This window comes from Topomyia yanbarensis, chromosome 3 (genome assembly GCF_030247195.1).
Source record: "Topomyia yanbarensis strain Yona2022 chromosome 3, ASM3024719v1, whole genome shotgun sequence".
NCBI lineage: Eukaryota > Metazoa > Arthropoda > Insecta > Diptera > Culicidae > Topomyia > Topomyia yanbarensis.
In genome coordinates, this window is record NC_080672.1 from 329,723,244 (window position 1) to 329,751,092 (window position 27,849).

The 27,849-nt window shown below is 35.5% G+C and overlaps 1 protein-coding gene across 1 annotated transcript in view; it reads right to left on the minus strand.

The window, feature by feature from the left end:
* Positions 1 to 27,849, minus strand: part of LOC131693100 (myosin light chain kinase, smooth muscle-like) — an 89,559-nt gene that overhangs the window by 15,954 nt on the left and 45,756 nt on the right. The window contains exons 4-5 of the mRNA XM_058980646.1: positions 26,005 to 26,100; positions 25,841 to 25,944 (exon numbers count right to left, since the gene is read on the minus strand). Coding sequence (XP_058836629.1) covers positions 25,841 to 25,944; positions 26,005 to 26,100 — 200 coding nt within the window. The remainder of the gene's footprint in view (positions 1 to 25,840; positions 25,945 to 26,004; positions 26,101 to 27,849) is intronic.

Here is a 27,849-nt window from a genome sequence, read left to right on the forward strand (position 1 = left end):
TTTGATGTATCTAAACACGCCAGGTGCAAGGTGGAAGCTATATATCACAAGGTATTCCCTACCGATCATTGTTGATCGTGATGAATTGGAATTGTTTTTACTTGAGGATCGGTAGATCAGAGTTTAGGCTTGCATGCGGTTTGGTCCCCGAGGGTATGGTTCAAGTTTAATCAATAACGTGTACTGATGATATTTTATGGGACACCCCAAGATTTTCATCTCGATAGGTACAGGTGAACAACGTAATACCCGTTACTACTTTGATGTAAAAGCTATAAGCAAGGGGGTTTTTTGAGGGTATTTTTTGCTTGGTTACTTCTAAGAGTGCCAATTATTGTATATAATCGATAAATTTTGCATGAATGAATAGGTATGTAGATGATTGCTTTATTGGTGCTTCAAGAAAAAGTGGCCACAATAAATTCATCGTAACACAAAAATCGCAAAAAATTATTGACGTTTCCAACAGATATTTTTTTGGAAATATACAAGATCGGACAATCACCTCAGAGCAAATTTCTGAGTCGTCCACGATCAGCGTGAACTTTAAGGGGTCCACGGTGTCTTTTTTTAACAACTTTATGCAAAAAAATTCAGCATCTCTGAAACTTCAGGTTATGGCTTTCCCCTTTCATTTGAAACCAAAATCAAAATAATCCGTCGGGGGGTCTAGAGCAACTTTTTTTTTGAAGTTTTTTTTTTCTTGAAAACATAGATTTTACAATGGAACTAGTTCATATTTCTGCCCCTAGATGGTGTTTTAGACATTCGAACAACACTAAAAGTGAAAATCTGATAGATTATTTAATTGTCTACAACTTTGTTACCAACTAAAAACCGATTTGAAATTATCCCGAAAAGTAGTTTAATATTTTAACGAATTCTAAGTCTAAGTTAGTTTCACAGAAGACCTAGTGGTTTGTTAATTCACAAGCACTTTTTTTATTTGCCAAATAGTTGTGTTTAGTTCAATAGTGAATTCAGCGGAATTTGCTTGGAGAGCTTGGAAAGTCATCTTTTAGCTGAAAATTATAATTCCCTGATACAGGGCACCATTCATATTTTTGGGATGAGAAGTTTTAGATAAGTGTTGACCAAACTAGTATGATATTAATATTCTTTTCTATGATGGTAAGTGATTCCTCCCGCAGAAACAGCCTTTTCAATTATGTATGCCATCTTCTTCATTTTTTCGATTGTTTTCAGGGATGACTGATAACTATTCTTACATGAATCTCCTACTCTGTTAGCATCTTCGTATAAAATTGACTTGTTCTGAACTTCAACCTTTATATTTGAACAAACTCAATGAAACATTTAACGCACCATTGCAATATTTCGCGGATTTCATTGCAACACTTGGTTCAAAACGCTTATTATCCGTTTTCAAAATTAACTCAATGTGACAAACAGTGAACAAAAAACTTTGAGTTTTTGGATCAAGATATTTTTTTGGGATATATTCTAGGACTTCTATGTATATAAGGTTATTGTTGTTCTCAAATCATATTTTGTTTTCAAAAGTAATACATATCGCATAATCTAGGATCAATTTAGTAACGATATCTCGCATAATTGATAGGAAATGGCCGTAAAATCCAACTGCCACAATATGCTTTGCGGAGAAAATTTGAATAAATCATTTCACACTAGCCACTAATTTGGACAGTTACTGCTATGGTTTGCGTTAAACTAGAAACGGTGTGTCCCAACATTTCGTCTTGAACGGAATTATAACAGCTGACTTAAGCGATCACAACCTAAATTATACGATGTATGGTCCTTTCTAAAACACCCGTGTAACAAAACATAAATGTAAGCAAACCCTTGTAACCAAGCAATACCTTCCGATGAATGGTAGTCCCTTCGAACCTATCGGGAAAGATTACAAACCAAAAGCACAAATAGTTTTCTGACTCTGTCAAACATCCTAATTTTCAGAAGTTCAATTAGAATTGTCAACATAATGAATCCCGTCTAATATTTTTATGCCACTAAACCCAATTATTTGTTTTTTGGTAATATAATAAGTGCGAGAAAACATATTTCCAAACCACTAGGCCTCGTGTGAAACTATCTTAGATATAACTTTGTTAAAATCTTAAACAACTTTTCCGGATGATTTCAGATCAATTTTTAGTGGTCAAAAAACTTGTAGACAATTAAATTTTCTATCAAATTCTCACTTTTAGTGTTGTTCGAATGTATAAAGCACCATCTAGGGACAGAAATATGAACTATCTCCAGTAGTAAGACTTATATTGTTACGAAAAAAACTTCAAAAAAAAAAGTTGCTCTGGACCCCCCGACGGATTATTTTGATCTTAGTTTCAAATGAAAGGGGAAAGCCCATTCTTTCATATTCCGAAGTTTCAGAGATGCTGAATTTTTTTGCATAAAATTGTTCTAATAAATACACCGTGGGTCATATACAAAGTTGGAACTCAAAAAATCAAAAAAAAATTTATTGAATATTCTAAAACTACATACTTTGGAAAATATCTGGCGAAATTTCATACGGATCGGAGCACTAGATTTTAAATTACAGCCGTTTGCAGCGCGCCGGTTGTTCCACGAATGAAGGTAACACAAAACTTTAAACGCAATTATCTCGGGATGAAGTATTTTGAAAAGTACCGTTGCGGTGAACGTGATATCTCAAGAACTATTCATCCGATTTACCTAAACTTTATTTAAAACTGTTTGTATTTACATTCTTGTGTACTTAAACGGTTTCTTTTTCATCAAAAAAAAAAATCGATTCTTTGCAATAAATTTTTGTTTAAAATTTTGAACACAACGGAACTCAATTTTTTGGTCAACATGTTTTATTCACAAGAAAACAAATTTTATTGGGAAATCGATCCGTTCAAGTACACCACAATACATTTTCCTTCAATAATCTTTTTAGTTTTTGAATTTCAGTTGAGTGGTTCGGCTTGGAGAGCGCTCACTGTAACTCTCTGCCAAAAACACTTTTCGGGGGATCGACCATAACTCCATCAACCTTGAAAATTTTTTTAATTCAACTTGTTTTTTTCTATTTTCGATAGTGCTACCAACGATCTGTCTTTCGCTTTTTCTAATAAAATTTTTTGCCGCAACTTTGTATATAACCCCTTAAACAACGGGTAGTTTATCCGCGAGGAACCCCACTTTATTCGATTCGTAACGCCGTGAAGGAGGATGGCGTAGCCGTAAACCAAAAATACTACTTGAAAACAGACACAGAAAGAATGACCGGAACGGTGAGAATGAAGAAACGGTGAAAATTCACCTTTGTATTGGAAACACCGAGAAAGGATATGTCCTCAAGCAGGAATCTCCCAGTCTCTAGTTGGGTGCGTTAACCATTCCGTCACACAGTGGCACGATGAGTGATAAAACCCCAAAAATCAATGTCTTGTGATTCTTTTGTAAATATTTATTTTATTTTTCTCCCAGTTTGAAGTTCAATTCAATTAAATTAATTAGAATTTTTAGTACCTTAGAGTTTCAAATGGCGATATCTCAAGAACTACAGAGCTGATTGGAGCAATTTTAAGTTCATTGAAAAGAAGAATGAATATGCTAAACTATAGATGGGAGATTTTTGTGCATATTTACTTTTGTTCTGCATTAAAAAATCTAATTAAAAAGTTTCATATCATATCAGTAATTTATTTTTATACGTCTTCCAATTTTTGAGACGGTTTCCCATGGGTCACTTATCATGAATCTGACTCAAAATTTAGTGTAGTTTCAAGATGTATATGGCTCATCTTGCGCATTTTTGCGCCGAAGTTGGTATATTTATATTTTTGAAAATACCCATATGGAGACGCCCTGTAGCTCATAAATCTACTTATAAATTATTTGCCTAAACTACATCATATTACTGAAAAAATAGTGATTTTTACTAGTTTTGTCAACTATTTCTGCAATCCGATGAGATTGGCTACTATGATTAATGTTTATATTAACCCTTTAACGACCAACGTATTCAAATGGGTTTAACTAAAAGTAGTTGAAAAAATGAAATATGGAATATCAAAACTGATAGCAGAAATGGATTCAGCGACCCAAAATTAGTTAAAACCCCAAGTTTTAGCCACACAGACCAATTTTTATAATTTTGTCACAACTTTGTATGAGCAGGTGACACTGTGCGCCATCAAGGAACTGTGATGATGTCATCATATATTCTTAATAGTATTGTGATCACCGCCGCAGCCTCCAATTCCTCCCAATTTACCTTCAGGAGTGGTTAACGCACCCAACCAGAGACTGGGAGATCGCAGGTTCGATTCCTGCTTGAGGACATATCATTTCTTCCAATAAAATGGTGAATTTTCGCCTTTTCTTCATTCTAACCGTTCCGGTCATTCTTTTTCTGTCTGTTTTTCATTGGACACGTTCATAAAAAACAAAGACTCACGTCAAAACAAGGAATGTGCCAAAATACTAGTCAGGAGAATAATTTCACCTGATGGCAAGCAAATGAAATTAAATTTTATGACAATTGATTTTCAGGAGTGTTTTCTGATTAACATTTTGGAAAGCTTTCCTTTTGAGCATAATAATGCCTTTCGGAATATTTCGGAAATATATTATCTTGAAACTGACGAAGTAATCTCATAAATGTTCGAATTTATAAATTAAAGGTAAAACTTGCATGATTAGATTCACGGAGGGATTAGTTCTGAAACTTGAACTCATAATTTCAAATCACATCGGGTTCGCATTTGAAGATGATCTTGCGACATTTAGATAAGGGAGATTTTTTTGAAAACGAAATGAAAATTAATTTATCAACTGGAGTTTGAAATAGTTGATTACCTATCAGTAACCTTGATGGATAAAAATGGGAAATGTTTTTGACCTTCTTTCTATCATACAAAATCTGAAGAAATTGAACGTTATGTGCCCAACACAACCAAACACTTTAAAGGGACATGATTATATGAACAGTAGGCTGTCCCAAAATAAATCGATGTTCGAAAAGTCATGGTGCTCAACCAGAGATGCCAGATTTGCAGACATGTCTGCAAATTCGCAGACTTTTAATTTTAGCTGTAGATTTTTTTCGATGGCCCAGATATTTGCAGATTTTTTAATTTGGTTGCAGATATTTACAGTTTTTTTTAGTTTGGTTGCAGATATTTACAGATTTTTGAAAATTAAGGTCTTTGGTTACACTAGTTTCAAATTACAGCTTTATCTACTTGAGGCATTTTTAGTACTTCTCAGACTTTTAAAATTATTATTGCAGACATTTGAAAAAAGTATCTGGCATCTCTGTACTCAACCCTATAATGAAAGATAAGCATTTTTTAAGCTCTTTTGTAGAACAAATCAAGTTTCTAAAAAATCATCTAGAGGTTTCGCAAATGCGATTTATTAAAAATGGTCATTTTTGAGCAAAATTGTCGTATATAAGTGTTGCGTTTCGGCTTCGCCTCATCAGAAACCGACACTAACTTATTGTCGGAATAGATTAGCGCTGGCAGTGTAGGCATATTGGGTGTAAAATAAAAAGGATTTCTCTGAATCTTACAAAACATTTTCATATGTGGAATCTACCATCTTATTCTAAGGTAGTTATTGCGAGATTTATGAAACTATTTGATATGTTATCGAATACATACGGCATGAAGCTTTAGAAGATTTATTTTGGCATTTCTGTTTTTGGCGATAGTTAGTAATAACTCGTTTGTATCAATACCATTCTTTGAGCCATCTTTGTTGAATTCTTCACAAGAAGCTAATAATCATACAGATCGATAATTACTGAAATATTTTCCGAGCATGCTTAAGATTTCCGAGCAAACTTTGACATGCCTAAAACGATTCTTGGTAGTCCGTGCTGATTGATCTGTGTTAAAGACAAGTTGTATCAAAATATTAGAGTAAAGTTTGGATAACATAATCTGGTATCCTGGGTTGAAAATGTTTAGCCCAATCAGACATCCATGATAAAATTGATTGTACAATGGTTAAAATTAATTCAATTTTCTTTACTGCGTTTGCTAAATCTTCACTAAATTCAATCAGTAGTACTAATACTATATCAGCTAATTTTCTTGGCGAAAATCGGTGAGGAAATAAACTGCTATTTTCGTTTTCCGGTATTTTCCCGTTCGAACTTAAATGACAGTAATGATCGTACTGAAAGAACAGTAGCTTTATGTGGAGAATTCTTCGAGATGGCTCTAAAAATGACACTGATAGAAACGAATTATTACTGACTATCACCCAAAATACGCAGAGTCAAAGTAACTTCTAAAACTTGAATCATGCCATATTTATTCGATAACATATGAAATGATTTCAATTTGACTGTTTTATTACAAGACTTAGCATACATTCACATTAATAAATAAATCTAATTAATCGTGAATGTTACATAGGTTATAGCATCATTGGTGTATTCACTTCTTATTCGAAAAAGTTGTTGATCATGCACAATCCCATAAATCTCGCAATAACTACCTTAGAATAAGATGGTAGATTCCACATATGAAAATGCTTTGTAAGATTGAGAAAAATCCTTTTTATTTGACACCCAATATGCCAACACTGGTCAAGTTACGGTTAAGATATTGAACAATTGAAAAAATGTAGCAAAGCTTCATGGTTTGAAAGCATTTACTAAAAATGCTATATCTCAGCCCCTCGACCGAATTTTCACAACATTTGTTCACGAAAATTTTTGCAATGAATAGTACTTTCCAAAACATGCCTTTGGTTTATTGAAAAAAATTATTGACATTGACATTGGCTTTGTGTGATTTTCTTCCAAATTAACGAAAACATATCTTTTCGCCATGATTAAGAGGTTATATAATTAATATAAGGACTTTTTGTAAAAATCTTTTAAATGAGATTTATTCTCTAAGGTTCACAAGAAAATAAAATTTTTTTTTTAAATAATTGGGCTTTGAAAAAGTTGCAAAAACCACTTATATACGACAATTTTGCTCAAAAATGACCTTTTTTCATAATTCACATTTGCGGAACCTCTAGATGATTTTTTGGAAACTAGATTTGTTCTACAAAAGTGCTTAAAATATGCTTATCTTTCATTATAAGGTTGAGCACCATGACTTTTCGAACAACGATTTTTTGGGACAGCCTAATGAACAGTCAAAATCATTCTAAACATTTGCGCGTGGTTCAAAAAAGTCTCCATGTTAAAGACTTAATTTTTACATTTCTTATAAAAGAAGTGTATAGAATTCGCTCAAACTTTCAAGATTTTTTCCGAGGCCCGGAGGGCCGAGTCTTATATACCAATCGACTTAGCTCGACGATTTGGGACAATGTCTGTGTGTGTGTGTATGTAACGGACAAATTCTCATTCGTGTTTCTCAGCAATGGCTGAACCGATCTTATCCAAACCAATTTTAAATGAAAGAACTAAAAAACAGTATGAACGCTATTAATTTGTTTTTGATTCTGATGTTTAGTTTCCAAGATATGAATGTTTGAATGCGTAAAAATGGCGTTTTTTGCAGTTTTTTGAAATTATCTGCAGAAATTGACAATATAGATTAACAATTTATATGTTTTTGGACAGCTTTAACGAATACCTTTCGAACAAGCTATAGATTGTAGAAATCGGACTATTATCAAAAGAGATATTTAACATTAAATGCGGACGAAAGATTTTTATCATTTCCCATAGCCAGAAATATGACCAAAAACATATAATCTATTATTAACGCCAAAACGGCTTATTTTAGGTCAATAGTATCTTCGGAGAATTTAATGGAGGTAATATGGCCTTTCTTCTGGAATTGTGCTTTTGGTGATTAATCACCCTATGAGTGAGATATTTTCACAAATTTTCTTGGAAGTGATTATATCGAAATGATGTCTTCAGCAAATTTGTAGCTCTTACTTTTGCGAATAACTTTACTAAAGACTTTAAATATCTATTTTGAATACTTTAAAAGTTATGGCTTGTTGTTTGTTGATTACTCTTTGTCGCCTATTTATTGTTCAATATAGTAATAATCCATTGAAATAAGCTAAACATTATTTCGATAAAACGACTTTTGTATTTCATTTTACTATCTACAACCGCTACAAATAATCACCGAACACTTCCAAGTTGTCTGGAAGGAACTTGATACCTTATCAGTACAAAAATGTTCATTTGTGCGAACCTTCTCACTGCAATTTTTCTAACTTACAACCATCGGATCGATCTGAAACATATCGGAAAATGAAAAGCGAAAAAAATAACTCCAAGCAACGGCGTAGCCAAGAGAAGGTTTTGGGGTTTAACACCGTACAACACCCCCCCCCCCCACAACACCCAAAAAAAATATTGGATTGAAGTTGAAAATTTATTGATGCAGACTGATTCAATTCAATATTACAATAACAATTATCTGATCCGTGGATTGATAACCTGTTGTTGTTAACATCATTAGGACTTTTGATAAATTGTCGGAATGGGGTCCTGATATGTAACTGATCTATTGGTCTTGATTTCACAGTTGTCTAATTGCATCAATATCAAATTCCTGCCTGAAAACATTCCAATAGAAAATTCCAGAGTTCTGTAATCAATCATAATCCTCAGATTTCTTTTCAAATTGAGCTCGTTTTTGTAGAGATGTACTGTAATAAGGGTCTTTATTTAATAGGAAGCGAAGTTAAAATTGATTTAATGTCTATGAAACATAGAACTGCTCACCAAAAAAATGCATAACTTTCAACATTTGCCAAAAATGTTTTTGTCTTTCTCATTCACTCTAAAATTCGTCAATCTAATCCCGACCCGGAGGACCGAGTGTCATATGCCAATCGACTGAGTTTGTCGAGATCGGAAAATGTCTGTGTGTGTATGTATGTGTGTATGTGGAAAAAAATGTGACCTCAGTTTCTCAGAGATGGCAGGATCGATTTACACAAAGTTAGTCTCAAATGAAAGGTACAACCTTCCCATCGGCTGTTATTGAATTTTTTATTGATTGGACTTCCGGTTCCGGAGTTACGAGTTGAAGAGTGCAATCACACAGCAAATTCTCATATAAACTGAAATGAAAAATTTTCAACATCAAATTTGTATTTTTGATGCCAAATGACTTTAAAATGCATGAAACATTGAGATGTTTGACAAAAATTGACTTCTTTGGGCTTTGGTACATTTTTGCCTTTCTCATATAGAAAGGTTATGCAATCACTCTAAAAATCGTCATTTTCGGCTGCACCTGGACCTCTCGGATCTTTCTCCATGATCCGCCGCTGGTTTCAAGCGATGTTTCAGTATCACATAGTATCTCAAGATCGTGGCTGTCGATCCATTGTATGTATGTGCAAATCGTACTGAACATGTAATATTCATTCCCACCATTGTATTGAACATAACCAGCCATGGAATCGTAGTCTGGACAAATGAGACAAGCACAATTGCACCACTAGATGGATTAAAACAGGTTTTTATTTTGGGAATGCGTCGAATTGAGACGAAAACGTAATATGATTAATAACGAGGATAACACTTTCCGAATGTAGAGAGAAATTTATGAAAAATGATGATTTCCATTCGACTCTAGCAGGTTCTGATCGATTTTGATGAGCATTTGATTTTTGTTGTATGACCAATTGTATGTATAGGTCAAATGTTTAAAAACAGTAATTTAAGGTCAAGATAACATCATTTTGAAACCGCCAATTTCGGAGGTTTAGTATCTTCGATGAGTTTTACAAACGTTAAACAGCGCATCATTTGATAAAACAATTTTGACGGTATATTGTCCAAGAAGTATTTATGGTGAATTTTCTCAGGTTAATATTCAGGACTACAATAAAGTCGCAACAAATTCGCTAAAGACACGAACCTTGTTACTGTTTTCTGGAAAATAATTCTGCATAATTTTAAAACTTCAAAAATTATGGTTTCGGAATTATGCCGTTTAGACAGTAAGATCGATTTTCACCAAACCCCCGCCAAACCGAATTTCTGGCTACGCCGCTGACTTCAAGTAAGTAGAAACAAAGTCGTTCTACACTCGTTCACAAGAAACTTCTTCGAATGCTGAATATCTATTATAATACATTGACACCCCAATTGTATCAGCCAAATATGTATTGCCAAATATGATTTTTTTATTGCATCGAACTACAACAATTTTTAGGTAGCTTTCAAGAGGTTATTTTATAGACTTCTTCCAAAATTTGGCGAACCTATTCCAATTCGTATACCAATTAATTGGTATACTTAAGGGTTTATATGTTGCAGATACAGAAAATACTGAAATTTTCAGCTTTTGTCCTACACAATATTACGAAAGCTTATTAAACAATTTTTCCTAATAAGTTTGTGAAAATTATAAACTATTTGAAATTTTTTAATAGTTTAATTTTTTATTTAACCGTGATTTTTTAATAAAGAGTTACCATCGCTTCACAACGTAGTCTATTTTTCATGGCTTGCGGTGAGTACGATCTCTCGAATTGCTGAACTGAAAATTATGGAATGGAAAATAATTTTTAGTGTTCTTTACAGATTTAACTCGCCGCGCAGATAGCTCTGAATTAGACCCGCTGGTGCCCTAAGACGATTTCGCTAGATTTTCGGAGCACTGTGCACCCAGTGCATTAACGCATGTGACGGAAGGCTATCGAAAAGTTTCGTGAAAATGAAAATTCCAGTAATGATGATGATTTCCCCAAACGGTTCGTTTTCGAGAGGTTTTTATTTGTTCTTTGACATTAGGATTAGCGGTAATAATTCGAATCAAGGATACTACTGGGAAGTCACCTTTAGAAATAGTCGATGTCGAAGTAAAATTTGGAACTATGCACGCAGGCACTTCAGAGATAACGTGATATCAGGAGCTGCGATTTCATTTCAACGCTTTTTTGTGAAAAGGGCGATATTCACAAATGTAAACATAAGGCTTTTTTCATACATCCGAATGATAAATAAATAACCCCTTTAGGAAAATTCAGTTTTCCCACCACAATTTGGATATTTTATTAACAGAGCATTAACAATAATTCGTTGGAATGTCTATTTTATGGGACATTTTTTCGCTTTCCCATTGATTTGGTTTGAGATTTCTAGCACTGATGTTGTCCTATGCTGATTTGAGCGATTCTCTGAGTCCTGCCACTATCCCATGTAGTATGTGTTATCAAAAACATCGCGAAACATCAAGTTCTAAATGTTCTCAAACGATATAATATCCGAAGAGAGTGATAAGAGTTATAAGAAATGTCTCATCACACTGTTAGGTGGATTAAAAGCGTTTTTACATTTCTTATAAAAGAAATGTATAGAATTCGCTCAAACTTTCAAGATTTTTTCCGAGGCCCGGAGGGCCGAGTCTTATATACCAATCGACTCAGCTCGACGATTTGGGACAATGTCTGTGTGTGTGTCTGTGTGTGTGTATGTAACGGACAAATTCTCATTCGTGTTTCTCAGCAATGGCTGAACCGATCTTATCCAAACCAATTTTAAATGAAAGAACTAAAAAACAGTATGAACGCTATTAATTTGTTTTTGATTCTGATGTTTAGTTTCCAAGATATGAATGTTTGAATGTGTAAAAATGGCGTTTTTTGCAGTTTCTTGGAATTATTTGCCGAAGTTGACGATATAGATTAACAATTTATATGTTTTTAGATAGCATTAATGAATACCTTTCGAACAAGCTATAGATTGTTGAAATCGGACTATTATCAAAAGAGATATTTAACATTAAATGCGGACGAAAGATTTTTATCATTTCCCATTGCCAGAAATATGACCAAAAACATGTAATCTATTTTTAACGCCAAAACGGCTTATTTTAGGTCAATAGTATCTTCGGAGAATTTAATGTAGATAATATGCCCTTTCTTTTGGTATTGTGCTTATGCTGATTAATCCCCCTATGAGTGAGATATTTTCACAAATTTTCTTGGAAGTGATTATATCGAAATGATGCCTTCAGTAAATTTGTAGCTCTTACTTTTGCGAATAACTTTACTGAAGACTTCAAATATCTATTTTGAATACTTTAAAAGTTATGGCTTGTTGTTTGTGGATTACTCTTTGTCGCCTATTTATTGTTCAATATAGTAATAATCCATTGAAATAAGCCAAACATTATTTCGATAAATTTTGTATTTCATTTTTCTATCTACAACCGCTAGAAATAATCACCGAACACTTCCAAGTTGTCTGGAAGGAACTTGATAACTTATCAGTGCAAAAATGTTCATTTGTGCGAACCTTCTGACTGCAATTTTTCTAACTCATGACCATCGGATCGATCTGAAACATATAGGAAAATGAAAAGCGAAATAAATAACTCCAAGCAATGGCGTTGCCAAGAGAAGGTTTTGGGGTTTAACATCATACAACGCCCCCCCCCCCACCACACCCAAAAAATTGGATTGAAGTTGAAAATTTATTGATGCAGACTGATTCAATTCAATATTACAATAACAATTATCTGATCCGTGGATTGATAACCTGTTGTTGTTAACATCATTAGGACTTTTGATAAATTGTCGGAATGGGGTCCTGATATGTAACTGATCTATTGGTCTTGATTTCACAGTTGTCTAATTGCATCAATATCAAATTCCTGCCTGAAAACATTCCAATAGAAAATTCCAGAGTTCTGTAATCAATCATAATCCTCAGATTTCTTTTCAAATTGAGCTCGTTTTTGTAGAGATGTACTGTAATAAGGGTCTTTATTTAATAGGAAGCGAAGTTAAAATTGATTTTTTTTTAATTCGTTTATTTGACACGGCTCATAGCGGTAGCTTAACGGAGCCGTAGATCTTTTATACGTTTACAATACATGTAAAAATAAAAATACAAACAAGAATTAATTAATTGGATCTCGTGCGCGCAACTTTTTATTGCGAGCGGAGACCTTTTTTCGCGAGGTCTGTTGGCAAACAGCGTCAGGGGGGTCATTTAATTCTCTCTTGTTTTTCACGTCCCGGTCGAAGCTGGCTTGGTGTCCGGGATCAGATGTTCTCCCTTGCTTCTTGCACTTATTGTTGATCAGTGTAAATCCGTCGTCATTGTTACTGCATTCGTTGCCGAAGTTGCTTACAGTTGCTTTTGGGATGCTGGATGATTCTTTTGCGGTTGTCATTATGGTCTGAACAGCTGCCACAAATTTGGCCACCGTTTGTGGTTCAGGCATTGGTATTGAAAACTCTGTTTTAGGTTGGTTTGCCGTAGATGAGTTGGCAATCGGTTGAGATGCATTTTCCTCTGTATCTTCCGCGCAAGGTTGTCCGTGGTGTACTGTTTGATTACAATACTTGCACGTGGGAGTTTGCCCTTCATGGGTGCATAACGTAGTTTGCATAATTGTAGTTCCGTGAGTATTGAGTTTTATTGCCAAGTAGGAGGGTATAGGCCTTTCAACCCGCATCCTCACTACAAAAACGCCGTTAGGAGTACCCGGGAAGAAGTTTCTCCAAGTATCAGGTGTAACGGATTCTACTTCTCCGTATTGCGACATGCATTTTGCAATTGGCTCAGGAGGGGTACGAGGTGATAGGTCATATAACCTTACATCTATATAATCATTCTCAATGTATAAGGGAATCTTAAATCCAACGTTGTCATTTTCAACCACGTGTTTTAAGTTGTTCTTTAAAACGAAACGCTCGGCTTGTGCTAACGTATTGAATGATATTAACACTACATTGCGAAGATGATGATACTGAAGGTACAAGACATCCGCAAGCCTAAGTTGCATTTTTACCTTCAGAAGGTATTCCACTTCACTAAAACTCGGTCGTTTTAAACAAAATTTAAAGTCAACGACCGCTGCGTTGGGTCGGAGTAGAGCTTTTTCGTCAACTTTACTCATGATGACAAGAATAATCCGATATTTCCTTTGTTCTCGAGACAATGCACACTAGATCGAGAGGCCTGTTGTTCACTTGGCTCGATTGTACGTCTGACTGCGGCAGAAATAGAAAGTAGACTGAAGAGTTTAAAATTGATTTAATGTCTATGAAACATAGAACAGCTCACCAAAAAAATGCATAACTTTCAACATTTGCTAAAATATTTTTGCCTTTCTCATTCACTCTAAAATTCGTCAATCTAATCCCGACCGGGAGGGCCGAGTGTCATATGCCAATCGACTCAGTTCGTCGAGATCGGAAAATGTCTGTGTGTGTGTGAAAAATGTGACCTCTGTTAACCAGAGATGGCTGGATCGATTTGCACAAAGTTTGTCTCAAATGAAAGGTATAACCTTCCCATCGGCTGCAATTGATTTTTTTTATTGATTGGACTTCCGGTTCCGGAGTTACAAGTTGAAGAGTGCAATCACACAGCAAATTCCCATATAAACTGAAATGAAAAATTTTCAAAATCAAATTTGTATTTTTGATGCCAAATGACTTTATAATGCATGAAACATCGAGATTTGATGTAAACTCGAAAAAAATAATGTGTGACAAAAATTGATTTTTTTGGGACATTTTTGCCTTTCTCATATAGAAAGGTTATCCAATCACTCTAAAAATCGTCAATCATACCGGCCCGGAGGGAGTATGCAGTAAGTGGTTGCTACTTTAAAATTAAAACTAGTTTAAAATTACTTAACAAGTTGAAAATTTTCGGCAGGACCCGAACCTCCCGGATCTTACTATGTGATACTGAAACATCGCTTGAAACCAGCGGCGGTCAGTATCTCAAGATCGTGGCTGTCGATCCATTATACGTATGTGCAAATCGAACTGAACATGTAATATTTAATTCCACCATTGTATTGAACATAACCAGCCATGGAATCGTAGTCTGGACAAATGAGAAAAGCACAACTGCACCACTAGGTGGATTAAAACAGGTTTTCATTTTGGGAATGCGTCGAGTTGAGACGAAAACGTAATATGATTAATATCGAGGATAACACTTTCCGAATGTAGAGAGAAATTTATGAAAAATTACGATTTCCATTCGACTCTAGCAGGTTCTGATCGATTTTGATGAGAATTTGATTTTTGTTGTATGACCAATTATATGTATAGGTCAAATGTTCAAAAACAGTAATTTAAGGTCAAGATAACATCATTTTGAAACCGCCAATTTCGGAGGGTTAGTATCTTCGATGAGTTTTACAAACGTTAAACAGCGCATCATTTGATAAAATAATTTTGACGGTATATCGTCCAAGAAGTATTTATGGTGAATTTTCTCAGGTTAATATTCATGACTACAATAAAGTCTCAACAAATTCGCTAAAAACACGAACTCTGTTACTATTTTTTGAAAAATTAATTCTGCATAATTTTAAAACTTCAAAAATTACGGTTTCGGAATTATGCCGTTTGGACAGTAAGATCGATTTTCACCAAACCCCCACCAATTGTAAAATTGGTATTGTAAACAAAATGTAAGGGTGATACTTCAATGCTGACAGATGGGACCGAAAAAGTAAACAATCGTCAAAGGGGCGATACTATCATTTTGTCAATTTCAATAGCAAACACAAATTTTAATTTAATAATTTCAAATAATTCATGAAGTTTTGGGTTTCGATCACTGAATCATGCAATCTAGGATGTAAAAAACGCTTTTAATCCACCTAACAGTGTGATAGACATTTCTTATAACTCTTATCACTCTCTTCGGATATTATATCGTTTGAGAACATTTAGAACTTGATGTTTCGCGATGTTTTTGATAACACATACTACATGGGATAGTGGCAGGACTCAGAGAATCGCTCAAATCAGCATAGGACAACATCAGTGCTAGAAATCTCAAACCAAATCAATGGGAAAGCGAAAAAATGTCCCATAAAATAGACATTCCAACGAATTATTGTTAATGCTCTGTTAATAAAATATCCAAATTGTGGTGGGAAAACTGAATTTTCCTAAAGGGGTTATTTATTTATCATTCGGATGTATGAAAAAAGCCTTATGTTTACATTTGTGAATATCGCCCTTTTCACAAAAAAGCGTTGAAATGAAATCGCAGCTCCTGATATCACGTTATCTCTGAAGTGCCTGCGTGCATAGTTCCAAATTTTACTTCGACATCGACTATTTCTAAAGGTGACTTCTCAGTAGTATCCTTGATTTGAATTATTACCGCTAATCCCAATGTCAAAGAACAAATAAAAACCTCTCGAAAACGAACCGTTTGGGGAAATCATCATCATTACTGGAATTTTCATTTTCACGAAACTTTTCGATAGCCTTCCGTCACATGCGTTAATTCACTGGGTGCACAGTGCTCCGAAAATCTAGCGAAATCGTCTTAGGGCACCAGCGGGTCTAATTCAGAGCTATCTGCGCGGCGAGTTAAATCTGTAAAGAACACTAAAAATTATTTTCCATTCCATAATTTTCAGTTCAGCAATTCGAGAGATCGTACTCACCGCAAGCCATGAAAAATAGACTACGTTGTGAAGCGATGGTAACTCTTTATTAAAAAATCACGGTTAAATAAAAAATTAAACTATTAAAAAATTTCAAATAGTTTATAATTTTCACAAACTTATTAGGAAAAATTGTTTAATAAGCTTTCGTAATATTGTGTAGGACAAAAGCTGAAAATTTCAGTATTTTCTGTATCTGCAACATATAAACCCTTAAGTATACCAATTAATTGGTATACGAATTGGAATAGGTTCGCCAAATTTTGGAAGAAGTCTATAAAATAACCTCTTGAAAGCTACCTAAAAATTGTTGTAGTTCGATGCAATAAAAAAATCATATTTGGCAATACATATTTGGCTGATACAATTGGGGTGTCAATGTATTATAATAGATATTCAGCATTCGAAGAAGTTTCTTGTGAACGAGTGTAGAACGACTTTGTTTCTACTTACTTGAAGTCAGCGGCGTAGCCAGAAATTCGGTTTGGCGGGGGTTTGGTGAAAATCGATCTTACTGTCTAAACGGCATAATTCCGAAACCATAATTTTTGAAGTTTTAAAATTATGCAGAATTATTTTCCAGAAAACAGTAACAAGGTTCGTGTCTTTAGCGAATTTGTTGCGACTTTATTGTAGTCCTGAATATTAACCTGAGAAAATTCACCATAAATACTTCTTGGACAATATACCGTCAAAATTGTTTTATCAAATGATGCGCTGTTTAACGTTTGTAAAACTCATCGAAGATACTAAACCTCCGAAATTGGCGGTTTCAAAATGATGTTATCTTGACCTTAAATTACTGTTTTTAAACATTTGACCTATACATACAATTGGTCATACAACAAAAATCAAATGCTCATCAAAATCGATCAGAACCTGCTAGAGTCGAATGGAAATCATCATTTTTCATAAATTTCTCTCTACATTCGGAAAGTGTTATCCTCGTTATTAATCATATTACGTTTTCGTCTCAATTCGACGCATTCCCAAAATAAAAACCTGTTTTAATCCATCTAGTGGTGCAATTGTGCTTGTCTCATTTGTCCAGACTACGATTCCATGGCTGGTTATGTTCAATACAATGGTGGGAATGAATATTACATGTTCAGTACGATTTGCACATACATACAATGGATCGACAGCCACGATCTTGAGATACTATGTGATACTGAAACATCGCTTGAAACCAGCGGCGGATCATGGAGAAAGATCCGAGAGGTCCAGGTGCAGCCGAAAATGACGATTTTTAGAGTGATTGCATAACCTTTCTATATGAGAAAGGCAAAAATGTACCAAAGCCCAAAGAAGTCAATTTTTGTCAAACATCTCAATGTTTCATGCATTTTAAAGTCATTTGGCATCAAAAATACAAATTTGATGTTGAAAATTTTTCATTTCAGTTTATATGAGAATTTGCTGTGTGATTGCACTCTTCAACTCGTAACTCCGGAACCGGAAGTCCAATCAATAAAAAATTCAATAACAGCCGATGGGAAGGTTGTACCTTTCATTTGAGACTAACTTTGTGTAAATCGGTCCTGCCATCTCTGAGAAACTGAGGTCACATTTTTTTCCACATACACACATACATACACACACAGACATTTTCCGATCTCGACAAACTCAGTCGATTGGCATATGACACTCGGTCCTCCGGGTCGGGATTAGATTGACGAATTTTAGAGTGAATGAGAAAGACAAAAACATTTTTGGCAAATGTTGAAAGTTATGCATTTTTTTGGTGAGCAGTTCTATGTTTCATAGACATTAAATCAATTTTAACTTCGCTTCCTATTAAATAAAGACCCTTATTACAGTACATCTCTACAAAAACGAGCTCAATTTGAAAAGAAATCTGAGGATTATGATTGATTACAGAACTCTGGAATTTTCTATTGGAATGTTTTCAGGCAGGAATTTGATATTGATGCAATTAGACAACTGTGAAATCAAGACCAATAGATCAGTTACATATCAGGACCCCATTCCGACAATTTATCAAAAGTCCTAATGATGTTAACAACAACAGGTTATCAATCCACGGATCAGATAATTGTTATTGTAATATTGAATTGAATCAGTCTGCATCAATAAATTTTCAACTTCAATCCAATATTTTTTTTGGGTGTTGTGGGGGGGGGGGGGTGTTGTACGGTGTTAAACCCCAAAACCTTCTCTTGGCTACGCCGTTGCTTGGAGTTATTTTTTTCGCTTTTCATTTTCCGATATGTTTCAGATCGATCCGATGGTTGTAAGTTAGAAAAATTGCAGTGAGAAGGTTCGCACAAATGAACATTTTTGTACTGATAAGGTATCAAGTTCCTTCCAGACAACTTGGAAGTGTTCGGTGATTATTTGTAGCGGTTGTAGATAGTAAAATGAAATACAAAAGTCGTTTTATCGAAATAATGTTTAGCTTATTTCAATGGATTATTACTATATTGAACAATAAATGGGCGACAAAGAGTAATCAACAAACAACAAGCCATAACTTTTAAAGTATTCAAAATAGATATTTAAAGTCTTTAGTAAAGTTATTCGCAAAAGTAAGAGCTACAAATTTGCTGAAGACATCATTTCGATATAATCACTTCCAAGAAAATTTGTGAAAATATCTCACTCATAGGGTGATTAATCACCAAAAGCACAATTCCAGAAGAAAGGCCATATTACCTCCATTAAATTCTCCGAAGATACTATTGACCTAAAATAAGCCGTTTTGGCGTTAATAATAGATATGTTTTTGGTCATATTTCTGGCTATGGGAAATGATAAAAATCTTTCGTCCGCATTTAATGTTAAATATCTCTTTTGATAATAGTCCGATTTCTACAATCTATAGCTTGTTCGAAAGGTATTCGTTAAAGCTGTCCAAAAACATATAAATTGTTAATCTATATTGTCAATTTCGGCAGATAATTTCAAAAAACTGCAAAAAACGCCATTTTTACGCATTCAAACATTCATATCTTGGAAACTAAACATCAGAATCAAAAACAAATTAATAGCGTTCATACTGTTTTTTAGTTCTTTCATTTAAAATTGGTTTGGATAAGATCGGTTCAGCCATTGCTGAGAAACACGAATGAGAATTTGTCCGTTACATACACACACACAGACACACACACACACACACACACAGACATTGTCCCAAATCGTCGAGCTAAGTCGATTGGTATATAAGACTCGGCCCTCCGGGCCTCGGAAAAAATCTTGAAAGTTTGAGCGAATTCTATACATTTCTTTTATAAGAAATGTAAAACACAATATTTCTTAAATAGGAAATAAAACCAAGTCTGGAAATATTCACTGTTGATTTTCTTTGAATGGTGTCACTGCTAGTATCGCTTTTTTTTTCCAGAAAAAGCGTTGATATTTAGGTCTTAGTCGCGTTGAAAATTTGAGTAAAGTATAAACTTCATTCCGATTCAAAAAAAAATTCGATTTTTTGGCTCAGTACAATATACATAACCCCTTTAGGAAAATTCAGTTTTCCCAACACAATGCATTGATTGAGGAATTTAGATATTTTATTAACAGAGCATTAGCAATAATTCGTTTGTATGTCTATTTTATGGGCCATTTTTTCGCTCTCCCATTGATTTGGTTTGAGATTTCTAGCACTGATGTTGTCCTATGCTGATTTGAGCGATTCTCTGTGTCCTGCCACAATCCCATGTAGTATGTGTTATCAAAAACATCGCGAAGCATCAAGTTCTAAATGTTCTCAAACGACATAATATCCGAAGAGAGTGATAAGAGTTAAAAGAAATGTCTCATCACACTGTTAGGTGGATTAAAAGCGTTTTTTATTTTGAAGTCTTTATTATAAACATGTTAAATTTTGATTTTCGTTCAACTTTATTCGTTTGTTTGGGAGACACTCGGAATACCAAAGGATGGAAAAGTTTCGCGGACTACCAACGGTAGTAAGTACGCTTTTTTGACCAGTCATTTCTCATTGGTTGCGTAATCGATTTAATATCTTTCTTCGCCATTGGAAATGTATGTTTTCTGTGAAGAATTCGGACTAAATGTAATACCACCTACAGTAAATAACAGTCTTCCCAAATGAACATCGTACACAATGTTCGCTATGGTTCTGTGCTAATATTAAACCCACATTTTGTGTACGATCACGAACACGCGATTTCGTACAAAACACGTGCACATGTTCGCCTGTGCAAACGAACCTAATTTACGTACAAGGTGTGCGTACACCTAGCGTACACACAGGTTCGAGTCAGCAGTTTTCTCTTTCTCACTCTCATCATCATTAGCGTTGACTCTTTTTGCCTTGTGAGAATCGTTCTCGTGCACGCACCCGGTGTACGTACACGTACATTCTTTCTCTGTCTGTTTTCCAATGGACACGTTCGTAAAAATCCTTAAGAGAGGAAAAAAACAAAGACTCACGTCCAAACCAGGAATATATAATTTTCTCCTTAGTGGAGAAAAAAATAGTTTTCACCCAAAATTTTTCTCATTTTAGGAGAAATATAGCATAAAGCATTTTTTTACGATACGAAAAAAGAGCCATGATCAAAAATCATGTATTTTATAATTATGACCAATTACCCTTCAGTAACGCCAGCATTACGCTTTTATTAGTGAAAATACTGGTTTTTGTTTTGTGAACTTCGGTCACAGTTTTCGGCCTGTCACTACCAAATTGATTTCCTGTACGTGAACTAGTTCACAACTTTATAAAAAAATTTCATGCAACCAAAGGTTAACTCGTGTTGCAATTCTTATATGTAGAAACATTAGTTCACAAAATCAAAACATTCTAACTATTTCACGAAACTCGGAATTTTATTCATGAATCCATTCAATCCTCGTGAACTCATGATTCTTAATATATTAGTCACGATCCGATATCCGTGCGCGTCAAATAGTTCACAAAATTATGAAATATTCATGAAATCGTTACCTGGTTCATGAATTCTTGTACATAGTCACAACCATACTTGCCTGTGAAATACATCACAATAATAAAATATTATTAATGTATACGTGAACTAGTTCATGAATATTAATATACTAATCACGACTTACCATTCGTGTTCGTGAAAAAGTACACAAAATCATCAAATATGATTCGTGTACTGATTCATGATCCCTAGTACAATAGTCACGTCTGACCATTCCTGATCGTCAAATAGTTAATAAAATCATGAACTATTATCCATGGATTCGTGAACTAATTCGTGATTTCTATCACATGATTTACGATCTATTTTGTGAGCTTGTAATATTTTGAATATATTTATAATTATTTTCAATTTCATACAGCATGATAATAAAACTTTAACGTGAACTATTTCACAAAATTTGGAGTATTAGTCGTGGAATCATTTTCGTTACATGAACTTTGTCATGAAATGTTCAGCTGCTAGTGAACAGTAATAGGTACGAGCAGTATATATGAGAAAACTATTACGACCTCAAACATCGTTGTTCATTTGATAAGGTTCAGTGTGATGTCTGGTTAGAAAACGAAAACGGCGTTGAGCACCACAAATCGTGTTCATGATATATTTCACAGAATAAAACTACTGATATCATGAAAATGGGTTATATTACTTAACGGGTCAAATTCGAAAGAAAGCTCTGGAATAAAAGTCACGATAACGTGAACAGAAACTACGAAAATCGTGACTCGCGACAAAAATGTCAAAAATCGTGACTAAGATCCTGAAATCATGAACATGAATCACTCCACTCATGACTAAATTATGACGATTACGTGAATATGAATTACGAAACTCGCGACTAAGATCCTAAATCCCGCTAATCTGACAGAAAAATCCGATAGAAAACTCATGAATAAAATAGCACGGTAACGTCATAAGAATTCACAAGAATCGCGAATAAGCTCTTGAAATCATGAACAACGTTTGACTGTCGGCTGTGTATTCCCAAATTAGGAACAAGAATCATAACAAAAACTAAACATGTCCAGGGAACAACAACAGTAACCCTATCAAATATTCGAATGAAGCGCCATGTATATATTCGGGGTGAACTAGTTTTTTTGGAAACACTATTTCCATTTTAGGTTTTATTATTTCAATCTAACATTTATTATTATTCACAATTTCAAGAACTTGGTCACGATTTTCATAATTCGATCAGTTCACGAAATCGTCTTTTGCTCATAAATTTATGAACGGATTTTTTCCGTGTACATGGATGTTGAAACTAGAGTTCGTACATCGTTCGCTTGGGTTCGATGTTTGAGATGAACCTTCATATCGAGACGAAGCATACTTTAGGTTGAACGCGTGCACGAAATTTTGCACACAGGTACAAACTTGTCGATGTTCATGGGAAGTCTGGCAAGTAGTGTTGATCAAAGTCAGCAAAAAGAAGTGGGAATGCATACTTTGAATTACCATCACTGGCTGTTCGGCCATCTGTGGAAGCTGTCCTTCAATGTCAGCCTCTTTCTACGAACTGCCTAGATAAGCCGGGTAGTGTCGGTAGTGGTTGTTTCAACCGGCTAAGAATTATACTACGGACTAACTGTAGGAGGCGACTGAAAGTAGAAGTCCCTAAGTCAAGATGTAGTTCCGTGAATAACACGAAGAATAGCACAAATCAATCTCCAGCATAAACGTACAGAGTAAAAATTTATGAAGTGCCCCCCCCCCATTTTTCAACGAAGCTAGCTAGGTTAAATAAAATCTCGAAATCGAAAGATTTTCAGATGAACTCCTTAAAAACCAGAGATGGTGTTTATGTGACGGGCGAAAAAGATGTTCTTAATTGTCTCTTCGACGCACACTTTCCAGGCTGTATCGATCTGGAGCTGAACAATGTCCACAGATCTAATTCTGAAGATTCGGACTCGTGGGCGTTAGCACGCACATTGGTTACCACTGAATCGGTCAAGTGGGTAGTTGACTGCTTTGCTCCATACAAATCACCTGGAAAAGGTGGAATACTTCCCATGCTACTGCAAATGGGATTTGATATTCTCAAACATGTTTTGAAAAAGATTAGGCTTTCCAGTCTTGCTACCGGGTATATCCCGAAAGCATGGCGAGAAATAACTGTTAGATTTATTGCCAAAGGGGGCGCTCAGCTATGAAGAAGCTAAGAGTTTTAGGCCTATCAGCTTAAGTCCTTTTCTTCTGAATGCTTTGGAACAGATAATTGATCATCATATCAGGAACGTCCGTTTAGTTGAATATTTTTTTTTTTTTTTTTTATTTCGATTATAGAGGTTTTAACCTTAAGGTCATTCGCCTCTTCGGGTTAGAAAAATCTCTTATGAAAAATTTCTAACCCTATGTGCGGGGTCGGGACTCGAACCCAGGTGCGCTGCGTACAAGGCAATCGATTTACCAATACGCTACGCCCACCCCCTAGTTGAATATTCACTGCACAAAATACAACATGCATATCAGTGCGGGAAATCCACAGTCACTCTGCTTCACGATGTTGATTACAGCATTGAGAAACAGTGTCCTTCCAGTCTATCCTGGAAGCGACGCGCGGTCATGGAATATCTGCATGTATCTCGGGATGGATAAACGTAATGCTTAGTAACCGCCTTCTTTGCTCGTCACTGAGATAGGCAGAGATAGGGCAATTGAGTGTTTGCGGCTGCCCTCAGGGTGGCAGCGATGCCACATGTTTTTGTGAAATGTCTGTAGAAGAATAATTAAAATGTCTGTAAAAGTCTGTAGAGGGTTGTGTAAATCCTATTTACACTAGGTTATTACTTTAAAAGTGGCTTGAAATTAGTAAACTATTGTGAAGGAATCACGCGTATTCCAATCAAATTATTCTAGTATAATTTTGTTAAACACTGTTACTTTTTTAAAAGTCTGTAGATGTCAGATTACGTCTGTAGGAGACCATCAAAAGTCTGTAAAATACAGATATGTCTGTAAATCTGGCATCCCTGCAGGGTGGCATTCTGTGACCTTTGCTTAATGAGCTTGGATTTCCAACCTACGGGTCTGATGACGATTACCAAATACAAATTACTGAGCTTTGCATAGGAACAATCTTTGACTTAATGCAACAAGCATTAAGAGCTGTCAAATTGTTGTGTTGACAAGTTAAATTATCAGTTAATCCAAACAAAATTTCAATGGTTCTCTTTTCTCGCAGAAGCGAATACCAACCGGGGTTCGTCCCTTGCCGTTCTTTTATTCTGAGCTACTGTGGGCAGTCTTTGATCTACTCCAATGATGTCGAAGCCAAAAAGTGGTTACATTTGCCTTTTATACAACTATGCCGCATGTGTTATGTAAATTTTGCTATATAATGAATGTTAGTATATCCGACAAAAAAGTGTTCAAACGCGAATTATGAATGAAGATATTGATTGTTATAAAAGAATCTCATCAGACAAATTCTGGTGAATTGAAAACGTTTTTTTAAGAGCAGCAATTTTAACCCTTAAATGCGCAATGTTGAAAACAACATTGCGAAAACCATCTCAAAATTATCACAGTAACGTATTGAAGCTTTTAGACAATTTTCACAAAATTTGAAAAAAATTGATTTGCGTCTTTAAAAGAAACATTTTCACTTAACGTAAAAAAAAAATGTTTGCGCCAATTTTGCCCCAAAAATAAAAAACCTACCCTACAGTTACGTTGAAAAACATTGTTCAATCTTGCGATACAAAAAAAATCAACATGTGCAAAAAATATTACAAAACATTAGGATTTGTTCCTTCCTAGAAAACCTACGAAAAATGATACGTACCGCCAGCCATTGCTGGACTCTTTGCCACAACAAGTCAATGTCATGTGTACCATTTTGAATAGTTTTTCTGGAAAAGAACCCTTGACTTATTGGTTGTAGTAATCCAACAGCGCTCGATTATCGATAATAAAAACTAAAGTTAAAACGTTATGTTATCAAGAATCACGCCGTCTTTAGTAGTCACATTGCCCTTCCTCTATTGCGTCTGCAGAAAAAACTGTGCTTGAGAGCTGTGAATTCAAAAATATCGTTAAAATGTTCTTTATAAAAAAAACCTCGCGAAAAAAGGGGTTAGTTTTTCCTACCGTGGGAGTCTACTTCGATAGAACATAGTACGAGAGTAGTTTACGGAGGTCAAACATTTAGTAGAACAGAAAGAGCACGACTGCCTGGAGTAGTCCTGATTCTACTTTTATAGACAGTGGCTTTTAACAGTCGTAGAATGAGGGTTTGTGATGGAAAATAAGGATTTAGTGCAACAATCCTGTAATGACGCAGAGAACGCGTGGTTTGTGTCGAAACGGGGAACGGTCAAAAGTTTGATTGGGATGTAGGTCGTGATAAAGTCCAATGTGTTATTAGCTAAAATATGCAATATGCGATATAACAACAAAAGCGACATATACAAGAAAAGCTGTGAGCTATGCGTTTTATAGAGTACTATAGTCAGTTGGTTAGAAATCTCGTACGATTAGTTGATACAAAGAAATTCGTTAGCTTTGCAATATCGTAATAGGATTTCAACTTACAAAACATAACAAATTACACCTAAACTCCACATGTCCGTGTAGAAATAGATTTCATCGTAATTCAGTACTTCGGGGGCTGTGAATTCGGTTGTACCGAACATAACCTAAAAATAAACCGAAATGTAAAATATGCGGGATCAGTTTAGAAGCCTTTGTATACGTACTTGTAGCTTCTTATCTGGATCATATCGTCTGGCGAATCCAAAGTCTATTATCTTTATCCGGTTCCCAGTCTTTGTTAGGCATAGAATATTCTCTGGCTGGAAAAAATGCATGTTATTTTCGGTTTTTCATTTTATATTATAAACTCATTGTTTAACGTGAAAAAATTGATTTTTAGCAATAGAACGTTGCAAAAACGTATTAATTTATATATTTTCAAAGCCCCTATCTTTCATTGTGTGACAAATGTCAAAATAAGCTCAGATGCCAAATTCCACATCATTTGGAATATTTTAGACCCCTGCCCAGGAAAATATGAAAAAAACCTGTTTTAATCCACCTAGTCGTGCGATTGTTCCTTTCTCATTTATCCAAACAATGATGATGTATCACCTAATAAACCTTTCATTTAAGATTAAGTTTGCGAACATGGTCCAAACCATCTCCGATAAACTAATGTTTGTTTGTTGATTTTGATAAGTCGCTACTTTTCCGATGCGCTTCCGGAACCTTATATGGTGGTCAAGGCAGCCAACCAGACTGCGGGTGGCAGCCAGTGACACACAAATTTTAGTGATTTTTTTACCTTTTTGCATTCAGTGCGGTTTGAATAGGAAATTGCTATGTGGCCGTACGCCACAACCCGTAACACCGGAAGCGGAAGTCGGATCGGGATGAAGTTTGATAGCCATTTACGGGGATGTAACACCTTTCATTTTAGATTAAGTTTGGTCAAATCGTTCAAGCCATCTCCGAGAAATCGATGTGACTGTTATTCTGAACTTGGATACTTCCGCCGGGGCTTCCGGAACCGATGATGGCGGCCAACGTGGCCGAAAATACTTTGAATGGCTGTGAGTGACCTAGCACTACAAGTCCAAGCAGTTGTGGTCACATTTTGGAAAAAACTCACCTTTTTACATTCATTGCCGAATTCATTAAAATCGGGATTTGCTGTGTGGTCGTACTCATCACCCTGTAATTCTAGAACAGAAAGTCATTGTGCCTTTTATTTGAAACTACGTTTGTGAAAATCAGTTCAGCCATCTGTGAGAAAATTGAGTGACATTTTTGGTCACACACAGCAGAGGGCAGGGGGCAGCAGGGACAGGAAGGACAGGAGTCTAGGAACACTAACCCCCGCACCCACTGCGAGTTGGGAAGTCTTGCTAGGGTATGATGGGGTTTGGATTGGGCTTTGCTAAACCTCTAAAGATGTCATAACTCCGAAAGCAGCTCCGACGAAGCGAGTCTGTATCGCTTCTGCTAAGATCCTAAGATTTCAGTAATCTAACATCGTAGCAATAAAAGCACCCTAGCCCAACCGCAGTGCAAACCGGCACATCAGGATCGACACCAGTAACATCCTGATGATGACACCATTTAGTTGGTGGTACTAGGTTCGGATGGACCATTCCCGATTTTACACCGATCCCACTCTGAACACTAATCCCCATAAAGAATAGTGTTTACCCTAGCATGACCACCGTAACTCACACATACGGAGCAGGCGAGGCGAATCCGTTCGCCAGAGATGGTTTGGTGAGATCACCACTACCAGCAGCAGCTGAAGTTATTCAGGAAGAGCAGGAGGAGAAGAAGCAGCAGAAACAGCAACAGCAATAACAACAGCCAGAGTAGATCGGGGTGAGTTACACCCCACAGAAGCCAAAAGTAGTGGCAGCGAAGCACTTGGTGGAGAAGCTCCACAAGTTTGAGGACGCGAGATACAATGTCCATAAGGACATTAAGGAGATGGTTCTCAGAATCCGAAAAACACGTCAAAGTGGAGGGCGTGTGTAGCTGAGCGAGTATTGGCGTCGACTAAGGATATTATCTTCCTAGGC